Here is an 18,206-nt window from a genome sequence, read left to right on the forward strand (position 1 = left end):
CGCAGGCTTGCTGCCCGCAGGTGACCGAGCTCTGGCCTCCCAGGCACAGTCCAGGACAGACCTCACAGCCTCCATCTGGTAGTGTCATCCCCTTTCTCTCCTGCATGCCTGAGCTGCAACTGAACAAATGCTCGGGAATCATATCATGAAGACTGGTCCTCTGGTCCAACACTAAGGTGGAGGAGCAAGACCTGGATTTTGAGCTCCCCTCCACACTCAAGGGAGGGGTGTCAGGCCTCTGAGTACATGGGGGACCTGCTGATCCTTTAGAACCATCAAGTCAGCAGGCAGGACCCGGCGTGAAACCATGCTGCCAACAGAGACTCACTGGGGCTTTGTGAGGGTGCCGAGCGCCCCCTGCTCAGGTCGAGACTGAATAAAGGACAGTTACGGATGCTTCCGCTCCTTGCTGTCAATGATCTTGAAATACACTGGCCTCCTGCCCAGATTCACAGAGGGTATGGGTGCTGGGGATGCCTCAGGAGACAGGTCCCTGCTTCCTGGTGCTTACCTTCAAAGTGTGGGGGGATGAGCTTTAGGGAGTGTACTTCCCCTTCACAGGCCCACACACCAGGGACTTAATGCAAGCTGCCTCTTTGGAGAAGCCCCGGGTAGGGCCACTGAGTTATAAACAGGCCCTAAGACCTAAAATGTCATTTCCACAGGATCCCCTGGGTAAAAATGTAAAGCATGTATGCATTCATTTTAGAAATATTCCCATTTTAAATTGTTTTGGTATTTTGAAGATTAATTTCACCAGAATCTTTTTTCACCCTGAATATTTCATTCCTTAATGATGATGGGTATAGCTGAAATGTGAGCATCCTGTTGTAACCCTTATGGGGCATTTTATAAATCAATGTCATGGCTCACAGTGAGAAGTGTACCCTCCCGGTGGGTAAAAACTTTGGAAACCAAACCAATCAAAGGCCTGCTAAACTGGAAAGCAGGGACAGGACAGACAAGGCCCATCCATAGTTCACTTAAATATTTTAAGGTCAAAACTATTTTCTATAAACTTACGTTATTATCTGGCAAGAGTTAACATGATCACTGATTTGAATATGAAAGAATTTACCTTACACCTGATTGATTTCTTGTTTGAGTGATACTGATTCTTGAAATGTAAAATAACATGAACTTTCTTGACATCAAATCCACAAATATCGGGTCCTACAAAAAAAATATTAACTGTTCTCAATTTCCTTCTGTCATGCATCACCACAGGATATCCCCAACCATTCTCCTGAAATAATATACAAGGCACAGGAAGCTTACATGTCTGGGAATAATCAGATGTTCTTGTGGAGATATTTAAATGGATGGTGACACTCAGTTCAGGTCACGGTCAGTGCAGCCACTTTGGATTGGAGTGTAAGCCAGAATGTGAGGAAGAGAAGGAAGGTCTAACAACACTCTAGTAAGCGTCCTCCCATGTGCTGTCTGAGCCTCAGGCCCTCACTCTGAAGCTCTGATCAAGGCTCCTGTACCCATAGGAGGGCTTCAGAGCTGGACTGACTGGCTCTGATCGCAGTTCTCCTTCGCTGTTGAGATATATTTGCAACTAACATATTCACCTCCCATGCCTCAGTGTCCTGGTCTGCAAAATAGGGGTGTTAATCTTGACTTCACAAAGCTATTTTGCCAATTCAAGGGCCTAATGTATGTAAAGCTTTTAGTATGGCAATGCTCAATATTTGTTGTTATTATTGTTATGCTCGAAGACAACACACATACGTATATATAAATATATATTCTTAAAGGTAACACCACATCTTAAGCAAAAAAGAGGTTACAATCAGTACGTAAGTTCCAATGAACTGTGAAATTTATAAAGAGTTCTATTCAAAGTTAATGATTTTTGCTTTTGACAAAATTCAACACCCATTTATAATAAAAACCTTACAGAAAGTAGGCATAGAGGGAACTTCCCTCAACATAATAAAGGCCATATATGACAAACCCACAGCCAACATCGTTCTCAATGGAGAAAAACTGAAACCATTTCCTCTAAGATCAGGAACATGACAAGGTTGTCCACCCTCACCACTATTATTCAACATAGTTTTGGAAGTGTTAGCCACAGCAAACAGAAGAGAAGAAGTAAAGCTGTCACTGTTTGCAGATGACATGATACTTTACATAGAGAATCCTAAAGAGGCTACCAGAAAACTACTAGAGCTAATCAATGAATTTGGTAAAGTAGCAGGATACATAATTAATGCACAGAAATCTCTTTCATTCCTACACACTAATGATGAAAAATTTGAAAGAGAAATTAAGGAAACATTGCAACAGATAGAATAAAATACCTAGGAATAAACCTACCTAAGGAGACAAAAGACCTGTATGCAGAAATCTATAAGACACTGATGAAAGAAGTTAAAGATGATACAAACAGATGGAGAGATATACCACGTTCTTGGATTGGAAGAATCAACATTGTGAAAATGACCCAAAGCAATCTACAGATTCAGTGCAATCCCTATCAAACTACCAATGGCATTTTCCACAGAACTAAAACAAAAAATTTCACAATTTGTATGAAAACACAAAAGGCACCGAATAGCCAAAGCAATATTGAGAAAGAAAAATGGAGCTGGAGGAATCAGGCTCCTGGACTTCAGACAATACTACAAAACTACAGTCATCAAGACAGTATGGTACTGGCACAAAAACAGAAATATAGATCAATGGAACAGGATAGAAAGCCCAGCCCAGAGATAAACTCACGCACATATGTTCACCTTATTTTCGATAAAGGAGGCAAGAATATACTATGGAGAAAAGACAGCCTCTTCAATAAGTGGTGCTGGGAAAACTGAACAGCTACATGTAAAAGAATGATATTAGAACACTTCCTAACACCATATATGAAAATAAACTCAAAATGGAGGTTTAAACTCAAAAAAAAAAAAAAAACTCAAAAAGGAGGGCTTCCCTGGTGGTGCAGTGGTTGAGAATCTGCCTGCCGATGCAGGGGACACAGGTTCGAGCCCCGGTCCGGGAAGATCCCACGTGCCGCGGAGCAACTAGGCCCGTGAGCCACAACTACTGAGCCTGTGCGTCTGGAGCCTGCGCTCCGCAACAAGAGAGGACGCGATAGTGAGAGGCCTGCGCACCGTGATGAAGAGTGGCCCCCACTTGCTGCAACTAGAGAAAGCCCTCGCACAGAAATGAAGACCCAACACAGCCATAAATAATAAATAAATAATTTTTTTAAAAAAATGGATTAAAGGGGGGGCTTCCCTGGTGGCGCAGTGGTTGAGAGTCCGCCTGCCGATGCAGGGGACATGGGTTTGTGCCCCGGTTCAGGAAGATCTGATGTGCTGCGGAGCGGCTGGGCCCGTGAGCCATGGCTGCTGAGCCTCTGCGTCCGGAGCCTGTGCTCCACAACAGGAGAGGCCACAACAGTGAGAGGCCCGCGTACCGAAAAAAAAAAAAAAAAAGGATTAAAGCCCGAAATGTAAGGCCAGACACTATAAAACTCTTAGAGGAAAACATAGGCACAACACTCTATGACATAAATCACAGCAAGATCCTTTTTGACCCACCTCCTAGAGAAATGGAAATAAAAACAAAAATAAACAAACAGGACCTAATAAAACTTAAAAGCTTTTGCACAGCAAAGGAAACCATAAACAAGATGAAAAGACAACCCTCAGAATGGGAGAAAATATTTGCAAATGAAGCAACTGACAACGGATTAATCTCCAAATTTTACAAACAGCTCATGCAGCTCAATATCAGAAAAACAAACAACCCAATCCAAAAATGGGCAGAAGACCTAAATAGACACTTCTCCAGAGAAGATATACAGATGGCCAAGAAACACATGAAAGAGTGCTCAACATCACTAATCATTAGAGAAATGCAAAGCAAAACTACAATGAGTTATTACCTCACACCAGTCAGAATGGCCATCATCAAAAAATCTACAAACAATAAATGCTGGAGAGGGTGTGGAGAAAAGGGAACCCTTTTGCACTGTCGGTGGGAATGTAAATTGATACAGGCACTTTGGAGAACAGTATGGAGGTTCCTTAAAAAACTAAAAATAGGGCTTCCCTGGTGGCGCAATGGTTGGGAGTCCGCCTACCGATGCAGGGGACACGGGTTCGTGCCCCGGTCCGGGAAGATCCCACATGCCGCGGAGTGGCTGGGCCCGTGAGCCATGGCTGCTGAGCCTGCGCGTCCGGAGCCTGTGCTCCGCAACGGGAGAGGCCACAACGGTGAGAGGCCCGCGTACCGCAAAAAAATACAAAAAACCAAAACAAAAAAACCCTAAAATTAGAGCTACCATACAACACAGCAATCGCACTACTGGGCATATACCCTGAGAAAACCATAATTCAAAAAGAGTCATGTACCACAATGTTCACTGCAGCTCTATTTACTATAGCCAGGATATAAAAGCAACCTAAGTGTCCATCGACAGGTGAATGGATAAAGGAGATGTGGCACATATATACAATGGAATATTACTCAGCCATAAAAAGAAACAAAATTGAGTTATTTGTAGTGAGGTGGATGGACCTAGAGTCTGTCATACAGAGTGAAGTAAGTCAGAAAGAGAAAAACAAATAGCGTATGCTAACACACATATATGGAATCTGAGAAAAAAAAAAAGGTTCTGAAGAACCTAGAGGCAGGACAGGAATAAAGTCGCAGACGTAGAAAATGGACTTGAGAACACGGGGAGGAGGAAGGCTAAGCTGGGAAGAAGTGAGAGAGTGGCATGGACATATATACACCACCAAATGTAAAATACATAGCTAGTGGGAAGCAGCTGCATAGCACAGGGAGATCAGCTCCGTGCCTTGTGACCTCCTAGAGGGGTGGGATAGGGAGGGTGGGAGGGAGATGCAAGAGGGAGGAGATATGGGGATATATGTATATGTATAGTTGATTTACTTTGTTATAAAGCAGTAAGTAACACACCATTGTAAAGCAATTATACCCCAACAAAGATGTTAAAAAAAAAAGTTAACGATTTTTAAATTGCCATGTAAGTTTCAGTCACTAAGGAAATGGAATGCTGTAGGACACTGTATTCCCGGCTCAGAGACAAAGAAGTTCTGAATATTCTAAGCAAGGTTTACAGGAGGGATCTGGAAAATCTGTGAAACCTTCAGAGACTGTTTGGAATTACCCTGCTGTGGCTTCATTGACTTTAAGCCATAGGAATGTACTGAAGTATCTGCGTGTCTTTCTGTCTCAGACAGAATGCCACCACATCCACTGACCCAGGCCTGCACCCACCCCTGTGAACAAACCCTGTGTAAACACAAGCAGATGACTGTGACTTCTTCTAGAACTTGCAGTGATGAACCTCCAGATTAAATAAGAGAGATCTAGGCTGCCCATAATTACTTAAAGAATATTATGAATTTGCCAGAGTAGATGCGACGTTTTACTTGGAAATACCATCTACGGAACCGACAAAGAACACATCTATTTCCTGGTTGAGTTCCCGGAGGACGCGTGGTTTATGTAATTTCCTTTTTTGTCACTGCTGGAAAACATTCCAGTTCAATTTTTTAAAACAAAAGCTATGTAAACTATTTGTATGAAAGTCTATTATCTCAGGATTGAAACATGAAATTTATTTTTCCTTTGAAATTGGTCAGAATTTTCCTCTCTATTCCTAAGCACCTACACACTTTTACTATTAAATTCAGCTTCAGAATGTGCCCAGATCTGACCAGAAAAATCTGGACATTTTCCATTAACAGCAATCATAAAATAGTTATGCAGTAATGGAGTTTTGTGAAGAATGGGGTAGGCAGATGGGCTCTGAAATTGGGCTGACCTGACTTTGGGCAAGTATTTTAATCTTTCTGACCCTCAGTTTCCTTATTTGCAAAATGGGGGCTGTGTTACCCATTTCCTAGGGTTTTACACATAATCTAAGATTGCATGGGTAAGGCCCCTGGCAAGGGCCCAATAAAACATATTTCTCTTTTCCTCTTCAACACTAGCAAGCTGCTCTCAAACCAAAGGAAAGAGCTGAGAAATCACAGGAAGTGTTCTAATAGTGACACAATGGGTTTGGGTAAAATGTAACTGATTTTGAGTTAAAAGCAAAATAATGCGGAAAACTTATATATATATATATATATTTTTTACTCCAACATATGCTGCTTTGCAATTTAAATGTAGCAGACATGCTGTGTATATTTTAAAGTAGTATTTTGGTGGATATTTGTGGTTATCTTGTTTACTAAATCTAACTAAATCAAATATTTGTGAAATCATCTCTAATTCAATAGGTATTACTTCTTTGCCAGGTATCTCTGCCATCCTGTTTTAAGAGAATAATAACCATAACCAAAACATTTAAATTTATTTTTAAATCTAAATAAAGACCTTTTCCATTCCAGATTTTAAATTCAAGAGTAAATGTGAGGGTCTTCCCTGGTGGTGCAGTGGTTAGGAGTCCGCCTGCCAGTGCAGGGGACACAGGTTTGAGCCCTGGTCCGGGAGGATCCCACATGCCGCGGAGCAACTAAGCCTGTGTGCCACAACTACTGAGCCTGTCCTCTAGAGCCCAAGCTACAACTACTGAACCCACATGCGGTGACTACTGAAGCCCACGGGCCTAGAGCCTGCGCTCTGTAACAAGAAAAGCCACCGCAATGAGAAGCCCACGTACCATAATGAAGAGTAGCCCCCCCTCGCTGCAACTAGAGAAAGCCCGCACACAGCAATGAAGACCCAATACAGCCATAAATAAATAAATAAATATTTTAAAAAAGAGTAAATGTGAGGCGTGGTAGGTAGAGAGAACTCTGGGCAGGGAGTCGGGGAGTGCACAATCTGTGGAAGCTTTGGATCAATCTAGTGCTGTGTCCTTGGAGAAGTTGCCTCACTCTCCAAAATGACAGAGCAGAATTAGATCTAAATCTAATAAGTAATCTAATATGTAATAAAATAATATTCTTTTTACTTCTACAATAACATCAAGGCCAGCTGTATATAAATATAAGGACAGCATAACTAGGTGTCTGAAGCCTGATCCTGATCACGAAAAAATTTAAAATAAGCATGGGAAAACGTCCCATGAGAGAAAATAATTTTAAAGAATAAGTCCCCAAATCTGGATTATGGATGGATATTTTAAAAATACATTTTCATCCTTAAAGCTTTTTCTTTTCCACCTTTTTTTTTATTGTGGCAAAATACGTACAACACAAAATTTACCATCTTAGCCATTTTTAGTGTACAGTTCAGTGGTATTAAACACATTCACAGTGATGGTTATCACCACCATCAATCCCCATAACGCTTTTCATTTTGTAAAACTGAAACTCTATACCCATTAAGCAATAACTCTCCATCTTTCCTTCTCCCCAGTCCCTGGCAACCACCATTCTACTTTCTACCTCTATGAGTTTGACTACTCTAAGTATCTTCCACCAAAGGGGAAATCACAGGCTCGGAGGGGCAGGTACTTAGAGAATCCATCTTCCTGAGTCACCTCTGAGCAAACCCTACTTTCAAGTCCCTGGATATCCTGTCTCACTTCAGCTTTAGTGTGAACAGGATGTGTAAGACATGGGGACACTGAAATGGGAGGGCAGGACAGTGCCACCAAAATAGTGCCCCAGCACGGCTCACCGAATGACCCGCCAACACCAAGGCTGTCCTGGGGAGTTGGCTACTGCCTGAACGTGGTTCTGGCAAAGAAAGAGGCGAGATGGGCTTTTAGGCTGTGACAGCATTAAAAATCATCAGCCATGGAGTTCCTTTGTCATGCAATTCCCAAACCCTTTTAATTTATTGAGGCAAAATTCACATCACATAAAATCAACCATTTTATTTATTTTCTTTCTTTCTTTTTCTTTCTTTTTTTGGTTACAGCGCACAGCTTGCGGAATCTTAGTTCCTCAACCAGGGATGGAACCTGGACCCTTGGTAGTAAAAGCGCAGTCCTAACCACTGGATTACCAAGGAATTACCTCTTAAAAAAATATATATATATAGTTTAATTTTTATTTTATATTGGAGTATATTTGATTTACAATGTTGTGTTAGTTTCAGGTGTACAGCAAAGTGATTCAGTTATACATATATCTACTCTTTTTCAGATTATTTTCCCATATAGGTTATTACAGAGTACTGAGTAGCGTTCCCTGTGCTATACAGTACGTCCTTGTTGATTATCTAAAAACCAACCATTTTATTTATTTATTTATATTTATTTATTTTTGGCTGTGTTGGGTCTTCATTGCAGTGCCCTGGCTTTCTCTAGTTGTGGCGAGTAAGGGCTACTCTTTGTTGTGTTGCACGGGCTTCTCATTGCGGTGGCTTCTCTTGTTGCAGAACACAGGCTCTAGGCACGCAGGCTTCAGTAGTTGTGGCACATGGGCTCAGTAATTGTGGCTCACAGGCTCTAGAGCACAGGCTCAGTAGTTGTGGTGCATGGGCTTAGTTGCTCTGTGGCATGTAGGATCTTCCCGGATCAGGGATCAAATCCGTGTCCCCTGCATTGGCAGGCGGATTCCCAACCACTGTGCCACCAGGGAAGTCCCAGTTATTGAAATTTTGATAGGGATTGGACTGAATTGCTTTGGAACTTGCAGATTGCTTTGGGTAGTATTGACATTTTAACAATATTAAGTCTTCCAATCCACAAACATAGGATGTATTCCCATTTATTTATGTCTTAATTTCTTCCAGCAATAGTGTATAGTTTTCATTAGACAAGTCTCTCACTTCCTTGGTTAAGATGATTACTAAGTATTTTACTCCTTTGGATGTCATTGTAAATGACATTGTTTTTGTAATTTCCTTTTCAGATTATTCATTGTGTATAGGAATGCAACTGTTTTTAGTTTTGTTTTTTAACATGTTGACTTTGTATCCTGTTACTTTGCTGAATTCATTCATTAGTTCTAATAGGGTCTTTCTGTGCAAGCTTTAGGGTTTCTACATATCATATCATCTGCAAAAAGATACTTCTACTTCTTCTGTTCCAATCTCTTTTCTTTTTCTTGCCTAATTGCTCTGGCTAAAACTTCCAGTACTATGTTGAATAGAAGTGGGAAAACAGGCATCCTTGCCTTGTTCAGATCTTAGAGGAAACACTTTGAGTTTTTCTGAGTATGTTCACTGTGGGGTTTTCATATATGCCTTTTATTATATTGAATTAGTTTCCTTTTATTCCTAGTTTGTTGAGTGTTTTTTTTTATCATGAAAAGGTGTTGAATTTTGTCAAATGCTTTTTCTGCGTCAAATGTGATGATCATTTTTCCCCCTTCATTCTGTTGATGTGGCATATTACATTGATTTTCATATGTCAAACCATACTTGCGTCCTAGGAATAAATGCCACTTGGTCACGTTGTATAATTCTTTTAGTATGCTGCTGAATTCTGTTTAGTAGTATATTGTTGAGGATTTGCATCAGTGTTATCTTGTAGTGTCTTTGGTTTTGGTATTAGGGTAATGTTGGCATCATAGTATGAGTTAAGAAGTGTTCCCTCCTCTTCAATTTTTTGGAAAAGTTTGAGAAGGATTGGTATTCTTTCAATGTTTGGTAGAATTCACCAGCGAAACCATCAGATTCAGAGCCAGCCAGCCTTCCTTCCTTCCTTCCTTCCTTTTCTCTTCCAGTTTTATTGAAATATTATTGCCATACAGAACTGTATAAGCTTAATATACACAACATAATGATTTGACTTACATATACCATGAAATGATGACCACAATAAATTTAGTGAACATCCATCATCTCATATAGGTACAGAATTTTAAAAAAAGTATTTTTTCCTTGTGGTGAGAACTCTTAGGATTTACTCTATCAACAACTTTCATATATAACATACAGCAGTGTTAAGAATATTAATCATATTGTACATTACAACCCTAGTATTTGTCTTATAACTGAAAGTTTGTACCTTTTGACCACCTTCATCCCATTCCCCCTCCTCCATGCCCACCTCTGGTAACCACAAATCTGATCTCCTTTTCTATGAGTTTGCTTGTGAAGTATAATTGTCCTAGAACATTATGTTAGTTCCTGGTGCAGAAAATAGTGATTCAATATTTTTATACATTACAAAATTGTCACCATGATAAGTCTAATTACTTTGTTACCATACAAAGAAGCTACATTATTATATATGACTATATAATATATGACTATATTCCCCATGCTGTACATTTCATCCCTGTGGCTCACTTATTTTGCAACTGGAAATTTGTACCTCTTAATCTTCATCACCTACTTTACTCATCCTTTCACCCTCCTCCCCTCTGGCAACCACCTGTTGTCTACATTTATGACTCTCTATTTTGTTATATTTGTTCATTTGCTTTGTTTTTTAGATTCCACATATAAGTGAAATCATATAGTATTTGTCTTTCTCTGTCTGACTTATTTCACTTAGCATAAAACTCTCTAAGTCCATCTGTGTTGTCACAAATAGAAATATTTCATTCCTTTTTATGACTAATATTCCATTGTATATATACATCTTCTTTATCCACTCATTTATTGATGGGCACTTATATTCCTTCCATATCTTGGCTAATGGAAATAATGCTGCAATGAACATAGGGGAGCATATATCTTTTCAAATTAGTGTTTTTGTGTTCTTTGGAAAAATACCCAGTGTGGAATTGTGGGATCGTATGTCAGGTCTATTTTTAATTTTTTTTAATGAACCTCCATCCATTTTCTATAGTGGCTGCACCAATTTAAATTCCCACCAAAAGAGCACAAGAGTTCCCTTTTCTCCACACCCTCACTAACACTTGTTATTTGTTGTCTTTTTGATAATAGCCATTCTGACAGGTGTGAGGTGATATCTCATTGTGGTTTTGATTTGCATTTCTCTGATGATTAGTGATGTTGAACATCTTTCATGTGTCTTTTGGCCATCTGTATGTCTTCTTTGGAAAAATGTCAATTCAGGTCCTCTGCCCATTTTTTAATTGGGCTTTTTTTTTTTTGATGTTGAGTTCTATGAATTCTTTGTTTATTTTGGATATTAACTCTTTATCGAATCTATCATTTGCAAATCTCCTCTCCCATTCAGTAGGCTGCCTTTTCATTTTGTTTGTGGTTTCCTTCACTGTGCAAAGGCTTTTGAGTTTGATGTAGTCCCATTTATTTATTTCTGCTTTTGTTTCCCTTGCCTGAGGAGACAGATGCAAAAAAAATATTGCTTAAGCTGAAGTCAAAGAGCATAATGCCTGTTTTCTTCTAGGAGTTTTATGGTTTCAGGTTGTAATTTAAGTCTTTAATCCATTTTATTTTTGTATATAGTGAGAGAGTAGCCCAGTTTTCCCAAAACTATTTATTGAAGAGGCTGTCTTTTTCCCATTGTAAGCTTTTGCCTTTTTTTGTTGTGGATTAACTGACATATATAAGCATGGGTTCGTTTCTGGAATCTTTATTCTGTTTCACTGATCTATGTGTTTGTTTCTGTGCCAGTACCATACTGTTTTGATTACTATAAGCTTTGTAGTATAGTTTGAAATCAGGGAGTGTGCTATCTCCATCTTCGTTACTCTTTCTCAAAATTGTTCTGCCTATTTGGGGTCTTTTGTGTTTCCATACAGATTTTAGAATTATTTGTTCTCGTTTGTGAAAAATGCCATTGGTATTTTGATAGGGATTGCATTGAATCTGTATATTGCCTTGGGGAAGATGGATAGTTTAACAATATTAATTCTTCCAATCCATGAGGTATACCTTTCAATTTGTTTGTGTCATCTTCAATTTCTTTCTTCAGTGCCTTATAGTTTTCTGAGCACAGGACTTTTACCTCCTTAGTTAGATTTATTCCTAGGTATTTTATTCTTTTTGATGCAACTGTAAATGGGTTTGTTTTCCTAATTTTTCTGATAGTTTGTTGTTGGTGTATGGAAAGAAAAGATTTCTGTATATTAATTTTATATCTTGCAGTTTTACTGAATTTATTAGTTCTAGTAGTATTTTGGCAGTGTCTTTAGTATTGTCTATGTATAGTATCATGTCATCTGCACACAGTGACAGTTGTACCTCTTCCTTTCTAATTTGGATTCCTTTTATTTCTTTTTCTTCTCTGTTGCTGTAGCCAGGACTTCCAATACTATGTTGAATAAAAGTGGCAAGAGTGGACATACTTATCTCATTCCTGATCTTAGAGGAAATGCTTTCAGCTTTTCACCACTGAATATAATGTTGGCTGTAGGTTTGTCGTATATGGCTTTTATTATGTTGAGGTATATTCCCTATATACTCACTTTGTTGCGACAAGGCTTCTCTTTGTTGGGATAATTTTGTTTACTGCTTCAATTTCCTTATGACTTATAGGTCTATTCAGATTTCCTATTTCTTTGTGATTGAGTCTTGGTAGGTTTTGTGTTTCTAGGAATTTGTCCCTTTCATCTAGGTTATCCAACTTTTTGGTGTACAAATATCCATAGTGCTCTCTTATAATCCCTTGTATTTCTGTAGACAAGGTAGTAACATCCCCACTTTCATTTCTGATTTTAGTAATTTGAGTCTTCTCTCTTCTTCCCTTAGTCCATCTAGCTAGTTACTGATGTCACAAAGTTACATCTTTATATGCTGTGTCCCCTAAAATATAAACTAATAATTCTTTAAAATGCATCAGTCTCTTAAATTATGTAGAAAACTAGATTTGTAGTTACAAACCAAAGTTACAGTAATATTAGCTTTTACACAAATAATTGTTTTTCCTTAAATGTATTAGTCTCTTAAATCATGTAGAAAACAAAAAGTGTAGTTATAAACCATTGTTAAATAATACTAGCTTTTATAATTATATTTACCTTTATTGAGATTTTTATTTCCCCATATAGGTTCGAGTTACTGTCTAGTGAGTGTCCTTTCATTTCACCTTGCAGGACTCCCTTGAGCATTTCTTGCAAGGCAGTTCTAGTGGTTACAAACTTCCTCAGCTTTTCTGTCTTAATTTTTCCACATATTTGAAGGACAGTTCTGCCAAATATGAGTTTTCGTTGAGAGTTTTTTTTTTTCTTTCCACTTTGAATCCACTATCTTCTGGCCTCCAAAGTTTCTGATGAGAAATCTGCTGATAAGCTTATTGCAAATGCCTTGTATGTGATGATTTGCTTCCCTCTTGCTGCTTTCAACATTCTTTGTCTTTGCTTTTTGCAAGTTTGATTACACTGTGTCTTGGTGTGGACCTCTTTGAGTTCATCTTACCTGGACTTCATAGAGCTTCTTGGATATTTACATTCATGTATTTCATCAAATGTGGAAGTTTTCAGCCTTTGTTTTTTCAAATATTCTCTCCCTCTGCTTTTTCTCTCTCTTCTCCTTCTGTGCCTCCCACAATGTGTACACGTTGGTCTGTTTGATGGTGTCCCACAGGTCCCTTAGCCTCTGTTTGCTCTCCTTCAATCTTGTTTCTTTCTGCTCCTCAGCCTTGATAATTTCCATTATCCTATCTTCAAGATCTCTGATTCTTTCTTCTGCTTGCTCAAATCTGCCTCTGACTCTTCTAGTGAACTCTTCATGTCAGTTTACTTTTCAGCTCCAGAATTTGATTTTGGTTTCTTGTTAAGTATTCTATCTCCTTACTGATATTTCCATTTTACTCTCATTTTTCTTGACTTTCACTACATCTTCATTTAGTTCTTTAGCATCATTCAGACAGTTACTTAAGTCTAACAGATCTGCCATTAGGTCTTTTTTTCAGGGACAGTTTATGTTGATTTATTCTTCGCATTTGAATGGGCCACACTTTCCTGTTTCTTTGTATACCTTGTGATTATTTGTTAAACACTGGACATATGAGTCTAATAATGAATGTTAAGCCTGGAAATCGGATTCTCCTCCTTCCGCAGGGTTTGCTGTGTTGTTGTTGGTTTTTTGACTGATTGTTGAAGGCTGGCTCTGTACCAAGGGTCAGCCTGGGATGTAAACTTAAGGTTTTCTCAGGTCTTTTCTGAGTGTTTTCCTGTGTATGTGTGGTCACTTTCTAATTTCCCCTGCATATGTAGTTGTTGTTTAATGTCCTAGTCTTTAATGTCTAGCTTCCTAAAGGGGAAAAGGTGAAAAATGAAGGGTGGGAGGGAAGGGTTCTGGCCCTTTAAGTCTCCTGGAAATCATTTCAGCTGGAGGGGGAAAGGCTTATAACAATGGGGGTGTGTTTAACAACAATGGCTGCCCATCTCTTTTTCTGCACCTCTGCAATAAGAAGGGGCAATCAGCCATTGGAGTTCAGATCCTTGATATTTGGAGGACAGGGCCCTTTTTGCCTACCCTGGCTCCCATAAAAGCTGCTCCAGGAACCTGGTGCACAGCTGTCTGTTTGCCATATGGCTGGAGGTGGGAATGGGTAGGTACTACTGTGCTAAGAACTGAAATTCACCCAAATTGACCTCCCCAGTTTTCTACTGGAAGTTGCAATACTTCAACAGACTCCATAGTTCCCTAACTGTTACATCAGACAGATTCTGCCAGTGCAAGAATGTTGTCTTGTCTAGGTGGGGAGACAGATTCCTGGTGCTTCCTATTCCCCCATCTTCCCAGAATCCTTTTCATTCTTAAACATTTTTGAATCCACACATTTCAGTTATGTCTAGTTCCTGTAGCCCAATGTGGTCCCTTCCCAATTCCAGCACAGATGTTAATCAATTACTCCTAGTGTCAGGAGACATTTAATGTATTCCAGGGGTCAATGATCTCCTTTTTCTGTAAGGAGCCAGACAGTAAATATTTTTGGTTTTGTGAGCTATATACTCTCTGTCATGACCATTCAACTCTGCCACTACTGCTTGAAAGCAGTCATAGACAAGATGTAAATGAACTGAGTGAGGCTGCATTCCAATAAGACTTCATTTGTGGACACTGAAATTTGAGTTTCATATTATTTTCATGGGTTAAAAGTATTGTCCTTCTTTTGATTTTTTTAATCATCCAAAAATGTTAAGAAGCAGGAAGTTCCCTGGTTGCCTAGTGGTTAGGATTCTGGGCTTTCACTGCTGTGGCCCGGATTCAATCCCTGGTCAGGGAACTGAGATCCTGCAAGCCATGCAGTGCAGCCAAAAAATTTAAAAACCCATTCTCAGTTCATGGGCCATAACAAACACAGGCTGTGGGCCGATTTGGCCCATGGCCAAGGTTTACTAACTCCTGAGGCATTCAAAATACTTGGGGCTACATTAATGTTGAATAAATAACTTTCTCCCAAGAACAACAGAATGGTACAGTCGCCTTTTTTTAATACTAATTAGGTTTAACAGTACTAGAAACCTTTAGTTAGATAAACTCAACACAACTATAGCAAAGTCAGTCTAAGGATCCTACAGGTGGAAGGGTTTTCAAAATCACAAGAAATGGTTGTCCATACTATCTAAACTCACCGAACATAATATAGTACTGGGATTTTCCATTCAGGTTCTTCTGATCCACGTCTGCAGGGAAGAGCTTAATGTAGCCCCCTCCACAGTCCATCTTCTGCTCATGTTTCACGGTGTACTGAATGATCAGAGTCTTCCCTTTATTGCTAAATGGTTTGAACCGTGCAGAGATGGCGTAGAATCGGCTATTTTGAGTGGTCTGCAGACCTTTAAATAAAAAGTACTCATGAAGGATTAGGAATGACACTGCTCGGCAATGCAGGGAATTACATGGTTGTCCTCCCCCACCCCTGATAATAAATCTTCCAACCATTTATGTTGATCCTGCACCTATAGCACATTTGTACAATGATATACAATGGGCATATCACTAACAGGCTCTCTGCTGCCACAGAACTTCTAGTTCACATACTCACGTACATGTTTTTGTACTTCATATACCACTGTTAGGTCTTAAGTTATAAAAACACTTCAGCTCTAACTGACAAATATGCAATCTAATTATAGATAAAAGATTAATTTTGCTTCCCTTCATTTTCCAAGGGGTGGGAATGTACAAGGAAGCTTTGTAACAACTGGATTAAACAATGGAACATTCTACTTCTTTTCCTTAATTCTCATCTTAAAACAGCTATTTAAGAGACACAATGGCTGATGGAGGACAGATTGCTGATCTGGGGGGAAAAAAAGTGCTTCACTGCACTGGATGAGCTGGTCCTTGGGTGTCATCTGTGTGGTGGCTCTTTTTATGAAGATACCATCCTTTTGTCATCTGAATCTTCTTGTACTTTATAAGTTTAGCTGTTCACTTCAAGACCAAAAACCCCTTTTCAGTAGCCAAAAGGCTCTGTACCAATTCCTTATCTTATACTGGAGTATAAAACAAACCTGACAACAAGGACCTACTGTACAGCACAGGGAACTCTACTCAATATTTTGTAATAACCTATAAGAGAAAAGAATCTGAAATATATATATAACTGTACTGTACACCTAAGACTAACATATTATAAATCAAGTATACTTAAATTAAAAAAAAAAAAGACAAACCTGAAAACAGAGCCAGTCTTCTTATAACCTACCCTTCCTTGTAACATACTCCAGCCTCCATAACTGCCTATGCTGAGAGCCATCATTAATGAACCTGGCATTTTGTTTCAGTATGTCTAAGACTGAACTCACGGTTGACTCCTCACTCCCAAACCTATCTCTCTCTCTCTCCTACATTCTTCCCCCACTCTTCCCTTTCTCAGGTGATCTGTAGCCCCTTCCCCTACCATCCAGGCAATTCCTAAGGCCATCTGACTCACCACCTCCCTCTGAGTCTCACCACACTCCTCAGCCAACACCATCACCTCTCACCCATCTCTGTCTGGTTAAATTCTATTGATCTTTCCATCCATGGCTTCTATGTTATGGTCCTGGGAGACCACAATGAAAGGGGTCAAATTAACCAGTATCCTCAGTGCCTTGCCTGTGTCTGCTCTCAGTAGACAAGTGCTGGGATGAATGAAATGCACAGAGTCTCAGGATTCCAGGTTGGAGGAAGGAAAAACATTGTGGGAAAAAAACAAATGACAACCCCGCTCCCTGTACAAGCTTCACAGACCACCTTGTTATTTTCACTCCATTTTTGCCACCACAGCCTGACAATTTGGAACAACGTGTATCCACAAAACAATGAAGGCAACACTGGAGTAACAGGGCCAAGATGGAAGTTGAGTGGAAGGTGGTAAAGAGGGAAATTTTTAAATCTAAATCAGGGGTTGGCAAACTTTTTTCTGTTAAGGCCAGGGAATAAATGCTTTACACTTTGGGAGCCATTCCTTCTCCATCCTAATTACTCATTTCTGCCTTTGCAGCCTGAAAGCAGCCACAGACTGTATGCAAATGAAGGAGCATGAATGTGTTCCACTAACACTTTATTTATGGACCCTGAAATTTCAGGCATTTCATTGAATTTTGTGTAATTTTTATGCATCACAAAATACTATTCCCCTTTCTATTTTTCTCCAACAATTAAAAAACGTAGAGACCACTCTCAGCTAACTGGTTGTACAAAAAACAGGCAGTAGAGGAGCTTTAGTTTGCCTACCTTTGATCATCAGGAATGAGAAGCCAGAATACAGGTTATCCTTGGTACTTGGAGACTACTGACTTGGGGGGGAGGGTAGGCCAGAAGAGACGACTCTGGGGGTGGAGGTGGGGCCTGAAAACGTTCCTATCTTGACCTCGGTGTGCAGTTGTAAACATTCATCCTATTGGACCCCCAAAGATCCGTGTGCTTGACGGCATATAACTTTTACCCTGTTTTTCTTTTTAACGCGAAAATAAAAATGAGAAGTACCTTCTAAACTTTTTCCTTCTGTAGGGCAAGACCCTCGGCTCTCCAAACCCATTTGACTAGTGCTTGTGAAGAGGGGGTATCTTGGTCAAGAAAAGAGAGAAGACAAAAAGACCTTACCCATGCCTGTTTCCCGACCTGTGAAATGGGTGTTAGGGCTGTGCCACACCTACCTTGAAAGGTTGCTATGGGGGGTTTAACATTCATCTTGATTTTCTCACGATTCCTACACTAACCTTTGTCTTTCTCTTTATGACCATAAAATTTCCCGGACGAGAGTCTAAAATACCCAAATTGGGAGTCATTGGTGGACTGCACCCATCGGTTCCTCCAGCGCTCTGTTGGGGGTAAATAACACCGGTTAGGGCTGAAAACTGTTAATTTGGCTGGTGGGGAGTGTTAGGGGCCCCCGAGGCTTCGAAGCTTCGAGGTTTTGCCACCACCGATCCCTCGGCGACAGGCGGGGGCAATGGCAACTTGGGCCATCCGTTGGGCACTGGGGTATGAGGGAGCTT

The 18,206-nt window shown here is 39.8% G+C and overlaps 1 protein-coding gene across 2 annotated transcripts in view; it reads right to left on the bottom strand.

Moving 5' to 3' along the window:
- CALR3 (calreticulin 3) overlaps positions 1-18,206 on the bottom strand; it is a 31,706-nt gene that overhangs the window by 13,201 nt on the left and 299 nt on the right. For both annotated transcript variants that reach the window (XM_022558677.2, XM_022558676.2), the window contains exons 2-4: positions 17,928-18,029; positions 15,351-15,554; positions 1,079-1,173 (exon numbers count right to left, since the gene is read on the bottom strand). In XM_022558677.2, the coding sequence (XP_022414385.2) occupies positions 1,079-1,173; positions 15,351-15,554; positions 17,928-18,029 (401 nt within the window). The remainder of the gene's footprint in view (positions 1-1,078; positions 1,174-15,350; positions 15,555-17,927; positions 18,030-18,206) is intronic.

The sequence above is a fragment of the Delphinapterus leucas genome, unplaced genomic scaffold (assembly GCF_059928025.1).
Source record: "Delphinapterus leucas isolate spDelLeu-1000000601 "Yukka" unplaced genomic scaffold, BTC_Dleu_Yukka2 spDelLeu_asBTCV2_sq25, whole genome shotgun sequence".
Lineage (NCBI taxonomy): Eukaryota > Metazoa > Chordata > Mammalia > Artiodactyla > Monodontidae > Delphinapterus > Delphinapterus leucas.